The sequence below is a fragment of the Geospiza fortis genome, unplaced genomic scaffold, assembly GCF_000277835.1.
Source record: "Geospiza fortis unplaced genomic scaffold, GeoFor_1.0 scaffold138, whole genome shotgun sequence".
NCBI classification, from domain to species: Eukaryota; Metazoa; Chordata; class Aves; order Passeriformes; family Thraupidae; genus Geospiza; species Geospiza fortis.
Genome location: NW_005054307.1, coordinates 11895036 through 11908814, shown reverse-complemented (window position 1 = coordinate 11908814; position 13779 = coordinate 11895036). Strand labels below are relative to the sequence as shown.

Below are 13779 nucleotides of genomic sequence, written 5' to 3'. Positions count from 1 at the left end.
ACAAATAATGCCTGCAAATTTTGGAGTGGAACTCTTTTTGCTTCCTTTTACCTGTTGCATGTGGTTTAATCTAATTATCTAGCCTCTTTTAGAAGTCCATAAAGTGAAACAAGCATCTCCTGAATGCAAGGAAAACTAAATATCTTAAAGTGGAATGAATCAGATGGTGGAGGACACAGCTTTTTTTCCTCCAGCAGTAACACATGAAATCTGAATACAGGATGATCTGTATCATTTAGATAAAACCAGTGAAGTGAGTTACTCCCAAATGTTTGGAAATCCATACTGGAAAGGGTGAGTCTAGTGCCTTTTTACAGACAGCTCAGTAATTTTCCCACTGATTTACCAAAAGTATACATCAAAATCAGTTAGCAGGCAATACTAAAAAACAATGTCCTCATACTCCCGTATCCTATTAAACATCCTCTAAGAAAAATAAGCTAAGACCAAGAAAAAACTCCAAACTCCCCTATACTTATTCACAGGAGCACACCCCATTTAATACTACCCAAGGGAGTATTATCACACAGGTTCTGCAGCTCACAGCAAAATCTATGCTGCCACTACCGTATTGTTGGTAAACACTATTATAAAAACAAACCACTTTGCTGTATTTCTTTACTCAAAATATGTACTAAATAAGGAGCTTATTCATTACACTGTGTGAATTGATTCTTTCTGGAACATCAGAGATATTAAATAATAAAATATACTTACCATGTTACGTGAAAAGCTTGTCGACATCCATGTTTATTACATGTCATACAAGCACCAGTGGCTGCTCTACTTTCTCTGCCTTGTTCATCACAAATATAGCATGTCTATCAAAGAGAAAATACTTAATTTGATAAGAAGTATACAAACAAATTCTGTGTTACAGGAGATCCTAGGCTGAGAACTACTAGATTTTGCAGCTAAGCTGGTTTAAGAACTTCTTTATGAAAGTCTAATCATGCTTGTTAGCAAAAGGAGATCACCTGGTAGGCTCTTGGAATTTGTGAACACTTCACCAATGTTAAGGCAGTACAATTACTCATTTGCTTACATTCCATACCATTGTCAACCAGCCAAAGGGTTAAACAGCCAAGGGTTAATAGCATTAGGCTTCCCAACTGTCCTTGCTTTCAAGTTTGCATTTATGTCCTTTAAAGTCTCAATCATTTTCATATTCATTTAATATAACCTGTATTTGTGGAATTCAGAAACATCAGACTGAGTGCCTAATGGTTTAATATGCCATATAGTGTGTATATACATATATATATCTACACAATTACAAAAAAGCCTGCAAACTTGAAATTTTATTTGTACATTTGGTGCAAAGAATTTTCCAAGTGTCATAGCATGTTTCAATATTCATATGATGCTTAGCTACTTTTAATTAAATTGGTGTTTAACCAAACTCTGCATTGTTTGGATGACTACTTCAGTATGACCTGGACAGCCCTATAAACATCTTGTAAATTAATCAATCAAGAACCTTCTGTAAATAAAGCTTGAATGAGTATACTAAACACATTCTAACCTCCAAAACAAGCTATTTAGTACCTGGAAATCTTTTCACAGCATTTCTATTAATTTATTTCTTTTACTGGGATGCCATGGCAATTTTTAATCTTTTCAAAAACATTCTTAGTAAAACAGAATAAAGAAATTTTCAATATCCAAATTCTTCCTCACTATTCAATACTTTTTCTTTTTTTAAACAAGTGGCTGATAAATATGGATACATACTGTATGGAAGCTTACTACTAGAAAAGTATTACTACAATCTCTCACCAGCGTTCCAGGGAAAAACGTGAGGCAAAACTAAATCTCTTTTCACTTTTTCCTGTCCTAATTACTGAAAGAGCATTTAGAGAGATTCTGTATCATATCACATTCATGTGTAAAATTTAACAATTTAAGAAGAGATTCTTAATGAAAGTATCACCCAGTACTAAGGTGGATTAAATGTTTATTTTTATATGAGAGAACTTTACTGAGTCTATCTAACATTAAACATTAAGGACACTCCTACCTCTGTAGAAACCCCATTATAAGATCCTTAATGAGAAAAGAGAAACTTCTTTATGCCAAAAAATAAAATTGTCTCTATTTTAATTGACTTACAATTTTATCATAACCTCCTTTCAGTGAAGGAGAGAATGAGTAGAATAATAAATGCAAACAACATCAATCATGGGTAGCAGAAAACATGGTGGAAAAAAACGGACCAGGAGACCACTGAATTTTTTTTTAGAATTATATAACGCAAAACCATTCTTAGACAGGAAAATGAGTGGAATTCTGAGATCAGAATAGCCTGTTATAGAAGTTTTAAGAACAACATTTAACAGGAGGTGTCAGCTAACTAAAGCATTTGTGTTAATATGCAAGACTTGAAGGTAGGAGAGTTATTCTTGTACAGTTTCCACACTACTTTAAAAGCTGATATATCCTAAAATCATACCCTATAACCTAACATTTACAAGATCAGAAAGGGGATAATCCTACTTAATTCTTTGCCTTGCTTCTTTTGTACCTCAAGGTGGTGAACACTGATAATTCAGTTGTTTGACAGGGTCTGAGACTGGCTGCTTTTTAGCTTTCCATACCATGACCTGACACATTTAGATTTTAGGAATGAACAAGGTCATGATCTATCAACCTCATATGAGTCACTATATTAAGTGGAAGTAACTTCAAAGTAAGATACCTCTATAAACAGAAAGTTCAATAAACCTCATAAAACTCAATCTCCAATTACTTTCTGGTTTTTTCAGCGTTTTGTTTCAAGTTTTACAGTTTTTTTCCTCATTGAAGAAAAGCAATACAAGCATTCCACTTAGTAGAGATGTAGACTCCCATTTTTCAGTATTTACCCTACATGTAGGGTCTCTGTTTTGGGACCTCTTAGAACAATTTACAGTAAAATGACTAAAAAATGACTACAAGCTACATTATTAACAAGTTTAAATGCCACATGGTGGACTGACCATGCATTTTAAGAAGCTCAAAGAACTTTCCTACAATAGTCATGAGAAGCATTAAACCTGTTTCCTAGTATTCCATATGAAACAGGGACAAAGAAGGTTCCAACAGTCAGTAAGTTCTCTACCGCTGGGCTTCTCGTATTTGTACCTTCTCTTAGACACACAAACAATTCCAGAAGCCTGAAAACCTTTGCCTTTCTTTCACAAAGGAAGACTTGCATGTATTTGCAAATCCATACAAATGCTACTCCTCTGAAGCCTCTGAAATGTGGAAGTTTAGAACTGTGCCCTACAACCTACAGCTGCACTCTTCTTCAAAGCTCTTAAGGAAAGAGAGTACTCTCCCAAATTCACTGGAAAAGAAGCAAAAGCTTTTGATTCAGCAAGGAAATTTTACTCAGAAACAAAACAAATATCTTACTTCCTTTAAAGGCAAAATATATATTTTGCACAGCTGTCACAACCTTCAAAGATTCAAAGTGTAAACCTTCTTTACAAAAGCAAAGATAGAAGGGAAGGTGAGACAAAAAAAAATTATAAGGCAAAAAGTAATTTCAGAAATAGTTTACTCATAACAGCTACCCAATGGCATTCTCTGATCACAAAATCAAACCTAGGAATTGTACAGAAATTTCTCATTGTTGCAGCAAGTACTGAAAGAAAAGTTTGCCAGCTGTATTCACTACAAGGCAAATGAAGAAACTCCAAATGCACTTATCTTTAAATCAGTTCTTAAAAGACATTCCTAAAAGCAGTCATTATATAAAATTATCACATAGTTTCAAATGAACCTAAAAGAGACAAAAGAAGCTGATATAAAATAAATATATATTATCCATGCATAACCATCCAAGGAATAAGAAATACCTATTTCTGAAAAGAAGAGCAACTAATAGCCCATTTCTTTTTTGGAAGCAACAATGTAAGAAGAACTTTCCTGATAGCTAACTCATTAATCAAATCATTCAGTGGATTCATTCTGTAATGTGATGGTTTTTATCCCTGAAACAGGCAAAGTTCAGGGAAATAGCAGCCAAATATCTCTATATGGACAAGCCCCATGCTTTGGTATCTACAGCATTTCTTCTTGCATTTAAGATTACTGTACTTGGTAATACTGCATATTATGATATATTTATATAACCTAGATCTATTTGCACAGTATTATAATTATATTATACTATAATTATAATACTGTGCAAAGAAGTGCACAGGGAAAATTCCAAACATTAAATTAAGAACTAAGTCCTGTCAAAACTTCAAAAATTATTTACTTTAAAGACTACAGTATAATTTCTCCCTCATGGTAATTTTCTTTGGCGTCTATTTTCCCCCAATTCTAAATGCTAGTGTTCCATATGTATCCAGCCATGCACAGAGAATTATTCAGAACTTCACAGGAAATAATATCTTACTTAAAATCTCCTATTCCAACCTAAGCTGACAAACAGAATGAAATTATCACTAAGCCTCTCTAAGAAAAGAAACAACTCCAGTAATTTTTTCCTAATTACATGTTTACATTTGTTCTCAATGTGCAACAAATGTTTCAAGAACTGTTTGTCATACCTATTTCTCAAAAAACTAGCTTTTCTTTCCATTTTTACTCAAATTAATAAAGTCAGAGTGAAACGCTTTACAAAATTTCTGATCTAAAAAAGGTATAATTTAAATAAACACAATTTATCTTGAACAGCAATAGGAGTAGAAGGTGAAATTACTGCAAGCTACATGAAAAAGGAACTAATAGTTGTATTGGTTTTGGGGGGTATTGCTCAAGAATAGCCAGCTTGGGAACCCATGGCAGTTTAACCACAGCAGTGCTAAACTCAGCAGCAGTTACAGACATAGCCAGAGTTGAAAGTTCCCTGCCAGCCAACACTTCTCTAAATTCAGTACTGACACAACTAGACTGCTGCTGGCACTGCAGTTTGATTGCTTTCAGAAGGTTTGCTGCAGCAACTGCAGTATAGCCATTTCTTGGATTCCTCCGACACCCACAGCCACTATCTCCCTGACCCAAAAAGACCAAATAATGACAGTGAAATCTGAGTTCTGTAAAAACAGAGAACAAAAATAATATAATTTGCAGGCTAGCGGTGTGACCCCAAACTTTGGCTTTTCTGACACTGATCTCATTGTACTTCACAATAAACTGTAGTGGCCTGATGACAGTAGTTTTAGGCTGACTGCTAACATGGAAGACAGACCTCAGTCAGAACACCTGCCCAGAGCACAGAGAACTAAGAGCTGGATAACACCAGGAACTCTCTCTACATTAACTGCATAGCGCTAGTAACTATCTAATGAGAAAGAAAAACACAGTAAGTATAGACCAACAAAATGGAAATTAGAATTTTAGTAGCAAAACACAACTGTATTGTCATATATTTAGAACAGAAACTGTTTGAGAAAGAAGAAACTTTAGTTATGATGAAAAGGAATTAATAAAGACTAAAGAGAGAGACAAACAATGGTTTTTGTCAACAAGTAATAATAAAAGATGCAGAGTACATTTTTTGAAGTTACAAGGATTTACTCATCCAATATCCAATTACCATCAATGGAAATGGTGCAAGATAAAACAAAATCCAAAGTGTTCCATGAAATTTTTGAAAAACATTAAGGGAGAACCACTACCAATTAAAAAAAAAATTATGACTGACTACTACTCAAGGAAAAAGAAAACAGATGTTCTGTTTCCTCAGAGTTGAGGCAAGAGAGGAAATAATCTCATCAGTTATAGGAAATCTTTACTGCTTTGTGCCCAAGCAGAAACATTTTATTAGCTCTGTACTGAATCTCGCTGTTGCATGCTCTTGCCAATGCAGAGGGAAGCAAATAGTGAGATGCCAATAGAGATGCTCAGACAGTAATGAGAAAGCTTGATAAAAACATAGGCTTTGACTCCTGGTTTTTCAGCTACGCTGGTAAATAAGATGGACAAAACATACTGACAGCAACTGGAGAAAGTGAAACAGAAAAGACCAAAGAAAGAAAAAAGGAAAAAGGCTAGAAACATTGAGGGGAGCCCATAATTCAAAAGATGGAAACTTGGAAAGGGGATGTGGGGGGTGTGAGAAGTCACGGAGGCAACGTGAACAGGGACTGGTCTCCCTGTAGGAAGAACACAAGAGGAGATGTATGCCTTTTTCTCCTTTCTCTTTTTTATAACACAGTCTATTCCTACATTACTCCACTGTCCACAAACTACCATAAAATAAAGTAAAAAAAGGAAGCTAGAGGTTAAAAGAAAAACATTTAACACAACTAATCAGAAATTCAGACAGTTTGCATCTGCAGAAGGGAACATACAAAAAACCAATGTAGTTAAGTGAGGAGAAAGTAACACAAGTGAAATAAGAAAAATGTAACCATCAATGAAGAACACTAACAACCTACTGGTTTATTGCTCTGCCTTTTTGTTTTTTTTTAATTTGAAATCTCACCACACTTCATAAAACATTCCATCTCACTGACAATTACATACGAGCAGTTCTCGTATAAGCAAATAATGCCACTAAAGTGAATGTTGTTTACAAAGGCAAAAGTATTTGCCTTAATATATTAGCATACCTCTCTGTCTTAAAAGAAAAGTTTATAAACATGTTTATGTTAATATCAACACTTAAAACACTAGGACTTTGTGGTAATTAATAATGAAATCTCATATAAGCTGCAATAGTATTTTAACCTATAGAAAATATTTCAGATTCCTTTCAAAATAAACTGTTACTCAAAGATCATGGCATTTTCAATTAACAAAACAGTCCTTAATCTAAAGACTAATAAGACATGGCAGATAACTTTACAGCTTAATTTAATAATACAGCTTTCTTAATTCTTCAATTTATCATAAAGACATTGCAGAAAACTTACAGCATTACTGCAGACATTTAGGAATTTTATATAAAGTGCATTCTAAGAAGCGTAGTTTAATACTATAAAATCTCAGAAGTTTTAAAATAAATACATTAAATATAAAAAGACATAGAATTATACCTTATTGTAACGATCGTGAGGAACAGACTGCAACACGATAGGCTCCATTGTAGAAACGTTTGCAAACTGCACCTCGGGAATGTACAGAGCACAAACCACATGAGCCCAACCTACAAAAAGTTATAATTGTATTTAATGTTTTCTAGAAGCTTAAATAAAATTTCAGTGTCGTACAATTACAATACAAAGAACCTTTTACAACACTTTTTTTTCCACAGACTATTTTAACTGTTTAGAATATTAAGGACATAAATTACATTTAAGTCATGTTTACATTTCATTTCTGTTATCCAAAGTTTAGATGTTCAGTAATACATTTTTTAATGTAGTCAGAGAGAATTTATATGTGTAATACTCCATGAAATTCAAATACTAATGATTTATACAAACAGTGACACACAAACAGAAAAATGATTATTTTGTTTAATTTCTTGGATTAATACAGTCATTGCATAAAAGCTACTCCAAGTCCTGCAAAAAGGAAGCAGCATCTGACCAAACTGATATTCTTACAAGCATAGCATCATAGAAGACTTCTGTGTATAATTTTTATTTTAAAAACATTATTCTGATTTGAATAGACACCTGTTTCTTTCTGTAGATAGAAATTGCAACACATATGCACACCCTCACATCCCCTCTACGCTATCTCTTGCTTTTCCATTTATGAAGTTGTGGCCAACTCGTTCTTTCATAGGAATACAAATACCTATATCCAGTCCTATTCTAATTCATTACATTGGGATCAGTGAGTTAGTTACTTACCATACTGTGTTTTAACAACATTTTAAGAAAGCCAACATTCTTAATTGTCTGACATTTGGCTGGATGGAGGTGGGGGAAAATTCCAAGCCAAAAACAAACCTACAAATTGGAAGCCGTTTTTCAACAGAGATCCTGAGAGCTATTGGTTTGTTTCAGAGGACGACCATATGCCATAACTGTAGATTTGCTGCTACACAGCTAATCCAACATATTGCTATACTGACATTAATAACAGAATTATTACAAGTATCATCATCTCACCCAGAAGTGAATTTGGTGCAGCTAATCACCTGGTACAAATTCTGTTCTTCCCCACGAGGAAAACTAAAGTCTCTTGTCACAAGACCCTCAGTAAACTTTAAAACTAATTCTGCTTTCCTCCTACCCAGGCTTACTTGTATGCAAACATTAAGGACGTAAAATGACAGACTTAAATAATTAGATAATCTACCAGGTTATTAGATTAGGCAAGCAAAGTAAATTATCATTGTGCAAACACATGCTATAATAAAAATAAAACCAACAAAAATAATAAACCCCCCCCAAAAAATAGAAATAAATTTAAACACAAACCCCACCATTTACTGTCTCACTGCAGACCCTTCTGAGCTTTCATCTTGGATTTTCTCTTTTCAACTACTCTACAGAATCTAAAAGGTCTTAATTTCTTCACTGAACTGTACTGACTCTTAAACTGAGCTAAACACAAAGCTGTGCTTGCTCACAGTAGTATTGTTGAGACTCTGGAATGGCATTTAGAAGAAAAAGCACATATGCAATAACAGATACTTTTCTTAAAGCACCAATCTTCTCCAGCTTGCCAAGGGATCTGGTGCTTCCCCTCTCCATTTACTAAACTGGTAGTTACAATTTCTATGAAAAATGGAAAGTGCACATACACACAACAGTTACAGTAATCCCACACATATCCTTCTAGTGTCTCAACTGCTACTAAATACAGTATCTGTGCTGCTCCCCAACTTTATTCACACTCTTTAGAATTATTCTGTACAGAAAAGGCATGAGACTAATAAAAGTGTAGGGTAAAAAAAAGTATAAACAGACAACTTGAGCTGCTTTTAAAACCTGGTCCAAGAGACCATTTTAAAATTATCATTAACAGACAGACTGAGGAAAAAAAAACTATAAAAACCACAACCTTTTTTGTTCACTTGTCTACTTGAAATATCTTCAAGGAAAGATTGCTTATAAGGGCTCTTCTAAGAATTACAAACCATCTTAAGCCAGAATCATCTTACTGAAGACAAATAAATGTTAATATGGTGTTAATGATGAATATTTATCTTTAAATGTTCTCTCAAAAAATTAACTCAAATAGACACACCATTTATCTAATAATGCCATTAAACCAATAAAAAAGTGGTACTGAAATTTTGAAAAAAAATAAACCTTCTTCAGTTGGCTACACATAATCAGATAGCAAAAGCTTTTACCTCATATGTAATTAAGTCTGTACTCTAGTTACAGTTACATATAACAAAAAGTTATTATGTAAATATACAAAATATACCAGAGACATTAGGGGGAAAAAATCACTCAGTGAACTGAAATTTAGGTAGGTTAAGAATTTTTACTATAAGGAACCAGTTTCAGGAGCAGCTTTAACTGAATAGTGCTCCACCACTATCAAAAAAAAAGAAAAAAAAAAGAAATCAAAACACTACAATATATTCCTATTTACAAATAGGAAGTACACATCCAGCTGTGGCCAGTAACAGGCTTTTAACTTTCACGAGACCAAACCCAGGATCTATATAATGAAACAAATGAAGCACCACAGCACTAAAACACTTTTTGAGCATATGTTACTAAGTGCCCACAGAATTGAGGACAAGGGACATTTTCCATTGGTTTCCATCTGGCACCTTCAGATGCCAGATAATCTGGCCTTGTTGGAAAATCACAATAACATGATAAATCACAATAATGTCCAACAATAATTTAACCAGAGGGGTGGTTGCAGCACCCTTATGTTACCAGCCTCAAATGCCTACACCAAAAAAAAAAGCCTAACTAAAGCACCAGCATCCACTTGGATTCAAGACACCCTGTACACAAGTTCTTAAATATTCTTTTGCCCAAAGTTTAACTGGTGAAGAAATACAGAATTGTCAGACAGCAACACTCAGCTGATCTGGAAGTGTCAAGGAGAGTTCCCTTTAGGAAGAGTAAGGAAGATACTTTTCCATAACAAATGTGGTTAAGAACTGGTTGTCTAAAGGTCCTGTGCAATCTCCACAGAGAACTCAAGGTCTGTAGACTCCTCCACAAAACGTTTATACTTAAGGGAGGTCAAGAAGATTCCATTTTGCCATATAAGAACCAGACAGCAGGAGGAAAACAGAAAAAAAGCAAAGAACCATTTTCCCAAGCATCAAGAGAGTAGCCACTATAGCTACAAAGCAGAAGCACGGAAGTAAGGACACCTATAGCCCACGTGCAAGAGATGTCCTTGGGCCCGCTGATGAGAGAACCAGCTGCTAACCGATAAACAGTTTTACTTGTCATGTTTTGTTCAACTGAGAGCGTTCCTGAGTATATACCACAGTGCAAAAACACCTTCCTGATCCTCTGCTGACATTTCCTTCTCTTTTAGACAACTACTCAGGCTGAGCGCAGGGCTCAGAGTTCCATCAGAATAAAGGACCTACTGCCACGTTCGAAGTTGAATGCTTTTGTCTACTGTTTTCTACTGGATGATAACTGCTTTCTTTGTCTGCAGGGACAAAGAAACATTCTAAAGACACCCATCCAAACTGTATGTAGAAGCCTGTATGAGAAGTAAGCATTTAAAAGGATGTGTGGTATTTAAGACTACCTTAAAATACATATTTTTCCATTTACTCCATCTAAGCCATAAAGTTTGCACTATCAACTTCCTATTCAAATCACTTACTACATTGTTCTAGGGCAATCAAAATTTCATCAGCAACTATACATCTTTTCCCTCCTTCTCATCCAGGAATTAAAAAAAACCCCACTAAATCCAGTCCTTTTAAGCTTTACTAATGTTTAAGTGTGAAAAATACCATTGTACACCCATGTTTTAGATTATAAAATAAAACCTCCAACAGCACTGTTCTACACATTCAAAACATTCTCCCTAGTTTCTGTTGCAACTGAAACTATTTTATCAGCTTTCCTCTTCACCCAAACACTGCACAGAAATAACAGCAGATATTCCTATTTTTTCTTAACTGTTTTCTACATTTAGCCAGGAACCCAGGAGATTTTTGAGATCACTTTTACTCCAAATGTGTTCATTAAACCCATCGCCATAAACGATATAATTTACTCTCTAAATCAATGATAAGCTTCCATTCACTTTAGCTGTGTATGGTTTGAATCCAGACAAATGGCCACAGACTATTACTTGCTTTTTAAATTTTACCTATGAAACTTGCAGTAATTCCTAACAAACTCTTACTATCCCCACTGAACTCCTTATATCCAATTCACTTTTGGTTTCTCACTTTCAGGACAACTTTAACTGGAAGAGAGGGCAGGACACACATTTTTCCAAATAGAGATACTGACAGCTTGCAAAACGTTGTTAAAATTTTCCCTTATACTCAGATTTTTTTATTTTATTTATTTTTCAATCTTTGAGACAGTGCCTTTTGACATATGTGCCTTCTCAATAATAGTATTTTTACCAGATGATATTGCTGGCCTTGTTTACTTTAAAATGAACTTTATTTCTTGTTTTTAAACTAGAAAGCCTAAGAAACATATCATAAGGATTCAAATTAGCCATTGAGTTTGCCTGTTTCTGTGCAATCTTATTAGAATTGTTTTCTCTGAAACTGCTGAAGAAAACCCCCCAGGCTACGACGGGGCTGACACATTCACTGCCTGTTTTGCTTCCAAAAAACCCAATATTCTACAACAATCAGTGTCTCCATCCAGAAACTGTAAAACATAGATTTTAATTTTTACTTATTGGTGATAAACGAAGTTAAAAATACTTACTTCAACTGCACTTTCAAGATGAGTAACTCTGGGAAATGCTGCTTACCTTTTACAAAAAAATTCAGTGTGCTTTCTAAGAAAACATCACACAAATATAACTAAGACATTTTCCTTTGGAAATATCTTAGAAAAAAATTCTACCAACTTTCAAACAATGTGAAAAATCATATATAAAGCAACTCTCAGATCTGCTTTGATAACAATAATGAAACCAATTTTTTCCAATATCAAAAATTGGAAATTCATGCTGAAAACTCTTCAAAGTTTAAATACACCATATGAGACTTGCAGCATTTTACTTAAATGCATTTTTACTTTGATTTCTCTTAGAAATACACGCTATTGAGTTTCACCACTTTTTACGTTTCATTCTAGTTCACAAAATGTTTCATTACCACCACAGAATCTATCCAAATGTTACCAGTTGTCACTCAAGATTTTTATTTCTTGTGCCTTACTGATTTTTAACTCAGTGCAAACCTAGCAGTACATACTTAGCAGGCAGAATTTTAATGTGTATTGCTCACTAACGTTCAGAGTAACAAAGCTCAGACTTCAGACCCCTAGCTGAAAATAAATAGTTGATCTGCTATCCCAATGTGACAGAGAAAAGTAATTCCTAGCAATTCCACCATCAGCAAACACAAGACTGTTGCCAACAAAGAGCTCTATAATTAGAAGTAAACTCTACCAAAGTAAATTAACAAAGAAAACCCAGGAAGATAAATAACACACAGTATGTTAGCCATCTAACTAAATTTTTGCCTTTACAACTACTGCTTAATTGCCCAAAATTTGATTCACAAGCACCTTCCCCATAAATAAACTCATAGTACTTTTAAACTGCCTTCCAGTGCAAGTTTTCAAGCCTTGTTTTCATCATCTTTGATTTTATAATAAAACAACAGCAACAAACACATAATCCATCCTACCATCCACAACAAGGGAAGCCCATGTCTTGCTGGTGAACCAAGAGGCACAGAGTAGGCACTCCACTACGACCCACAGTCAGTGCTGAAGCTGTGCAGCAGAGCACTAAGGCACCACAGAGACCAGAATTGTGAAGCCACACCGAACTCCAGCCACAGGAGCAGCCTGGTAGCACAAGAGCTCTGGGATATTATCACCATGCCCTAACCATGCAGCAATGTCACAGCAAAATTTCTTTATGCATTCTAAGTTCCTAAAGAGTCCATTACATTTCATTAAAGAAATCTTACTTTGTTTGTAAGTACAGTTCACTCCCAAACCAAGAGAATGTATGTATTATTCTAGTATGGAAAAAATCTTTATTGGAATGTTAGTTACTTATGGGGGTTGCTTTAAGTTGTCAATTATGATAATTAGGATATACCTCAATCCATTTCAGCTGTAGACTGTCACTGAAAAGCAGGACCTCACCTTACTGTCCACTTTCAACTGTACATCCTTGTCCCCTCATTGCAGTATGAGTTTGCTGTGTAGCAGGGCAAATATTTTTTTTCATTCATCTCATTACCAAATTTGTGGGAAACTTAATAGTTTACCTTTCAGCAAGATGAGTCAACGTTTGAAGCAATCCACACTGAGATCACATGATTACCATATACAAAACCATCAGTGCAGAAACACACAGTCAGGGGAAAACCACAGTCCCCTCCTTTCAGCAGAGGTCAACAGCTGTCCTAGATTACATGAAATTGCACCCTCCATTTCCACAACTATCAGATCTGCTGACTGACCCAAAGGCTGAGCTCTATCCAACTCTGCTGGATTCACCTTTCAAACATGTACTTAAGACCATTACTGTTACTCTTTGCCAAAGGGAAAGATTAAGCACTATTTTAAACCTTTAGTTAAGTGTCTCCTCATTAAGACATTCCATATATTTTTAACCCTGCTCTTTCTTTCCCGTTAGAACAAGAAAACTTGCAGATAAGAAATCTGTCAGCTGAAGTTACTGTCTTTTCCTTATTCTAGTGAATAAAGATTTAGTTTGCTATAGTTCATACAGCATTATTCATATTATATTGTTTGATCCACTCTTTGAAGAGGGGTAAAAAGA

The 13779-nt window shown here is 34.8% G+C and overlaps 1 protein-coding gene across 2 annotated transcripts in view; it reads right to left on the bottom strand.

Annotated features, from left to right (window-relative positions):
• MLLT10 (MLLT10 histone lysine methyltransferase DOT1L cofactor) overlaps window positions 1-13779 on the bottom strand; it is a 101263-nt gene that overhangs the window by 81705 nt on the left and 5779 nt on the right. For both annotated transcript variants that reach the window (XM_031066797.1, XM_031066798.1), the window contains exons 2-3: window positions 6978-7043; window positions 718-821 (exon numbers count right to left, since the gene is read on the bottom strand). In XM_031066797.1, coding sequence (XP_030922657.1) covers window positions 718-821; window positions 6978-7043 — 170 coding nt within the window. The remainder of the gene's footprint in view (window positions 1-717; window positions 822-6977; window positions 7044-13779) is intronic.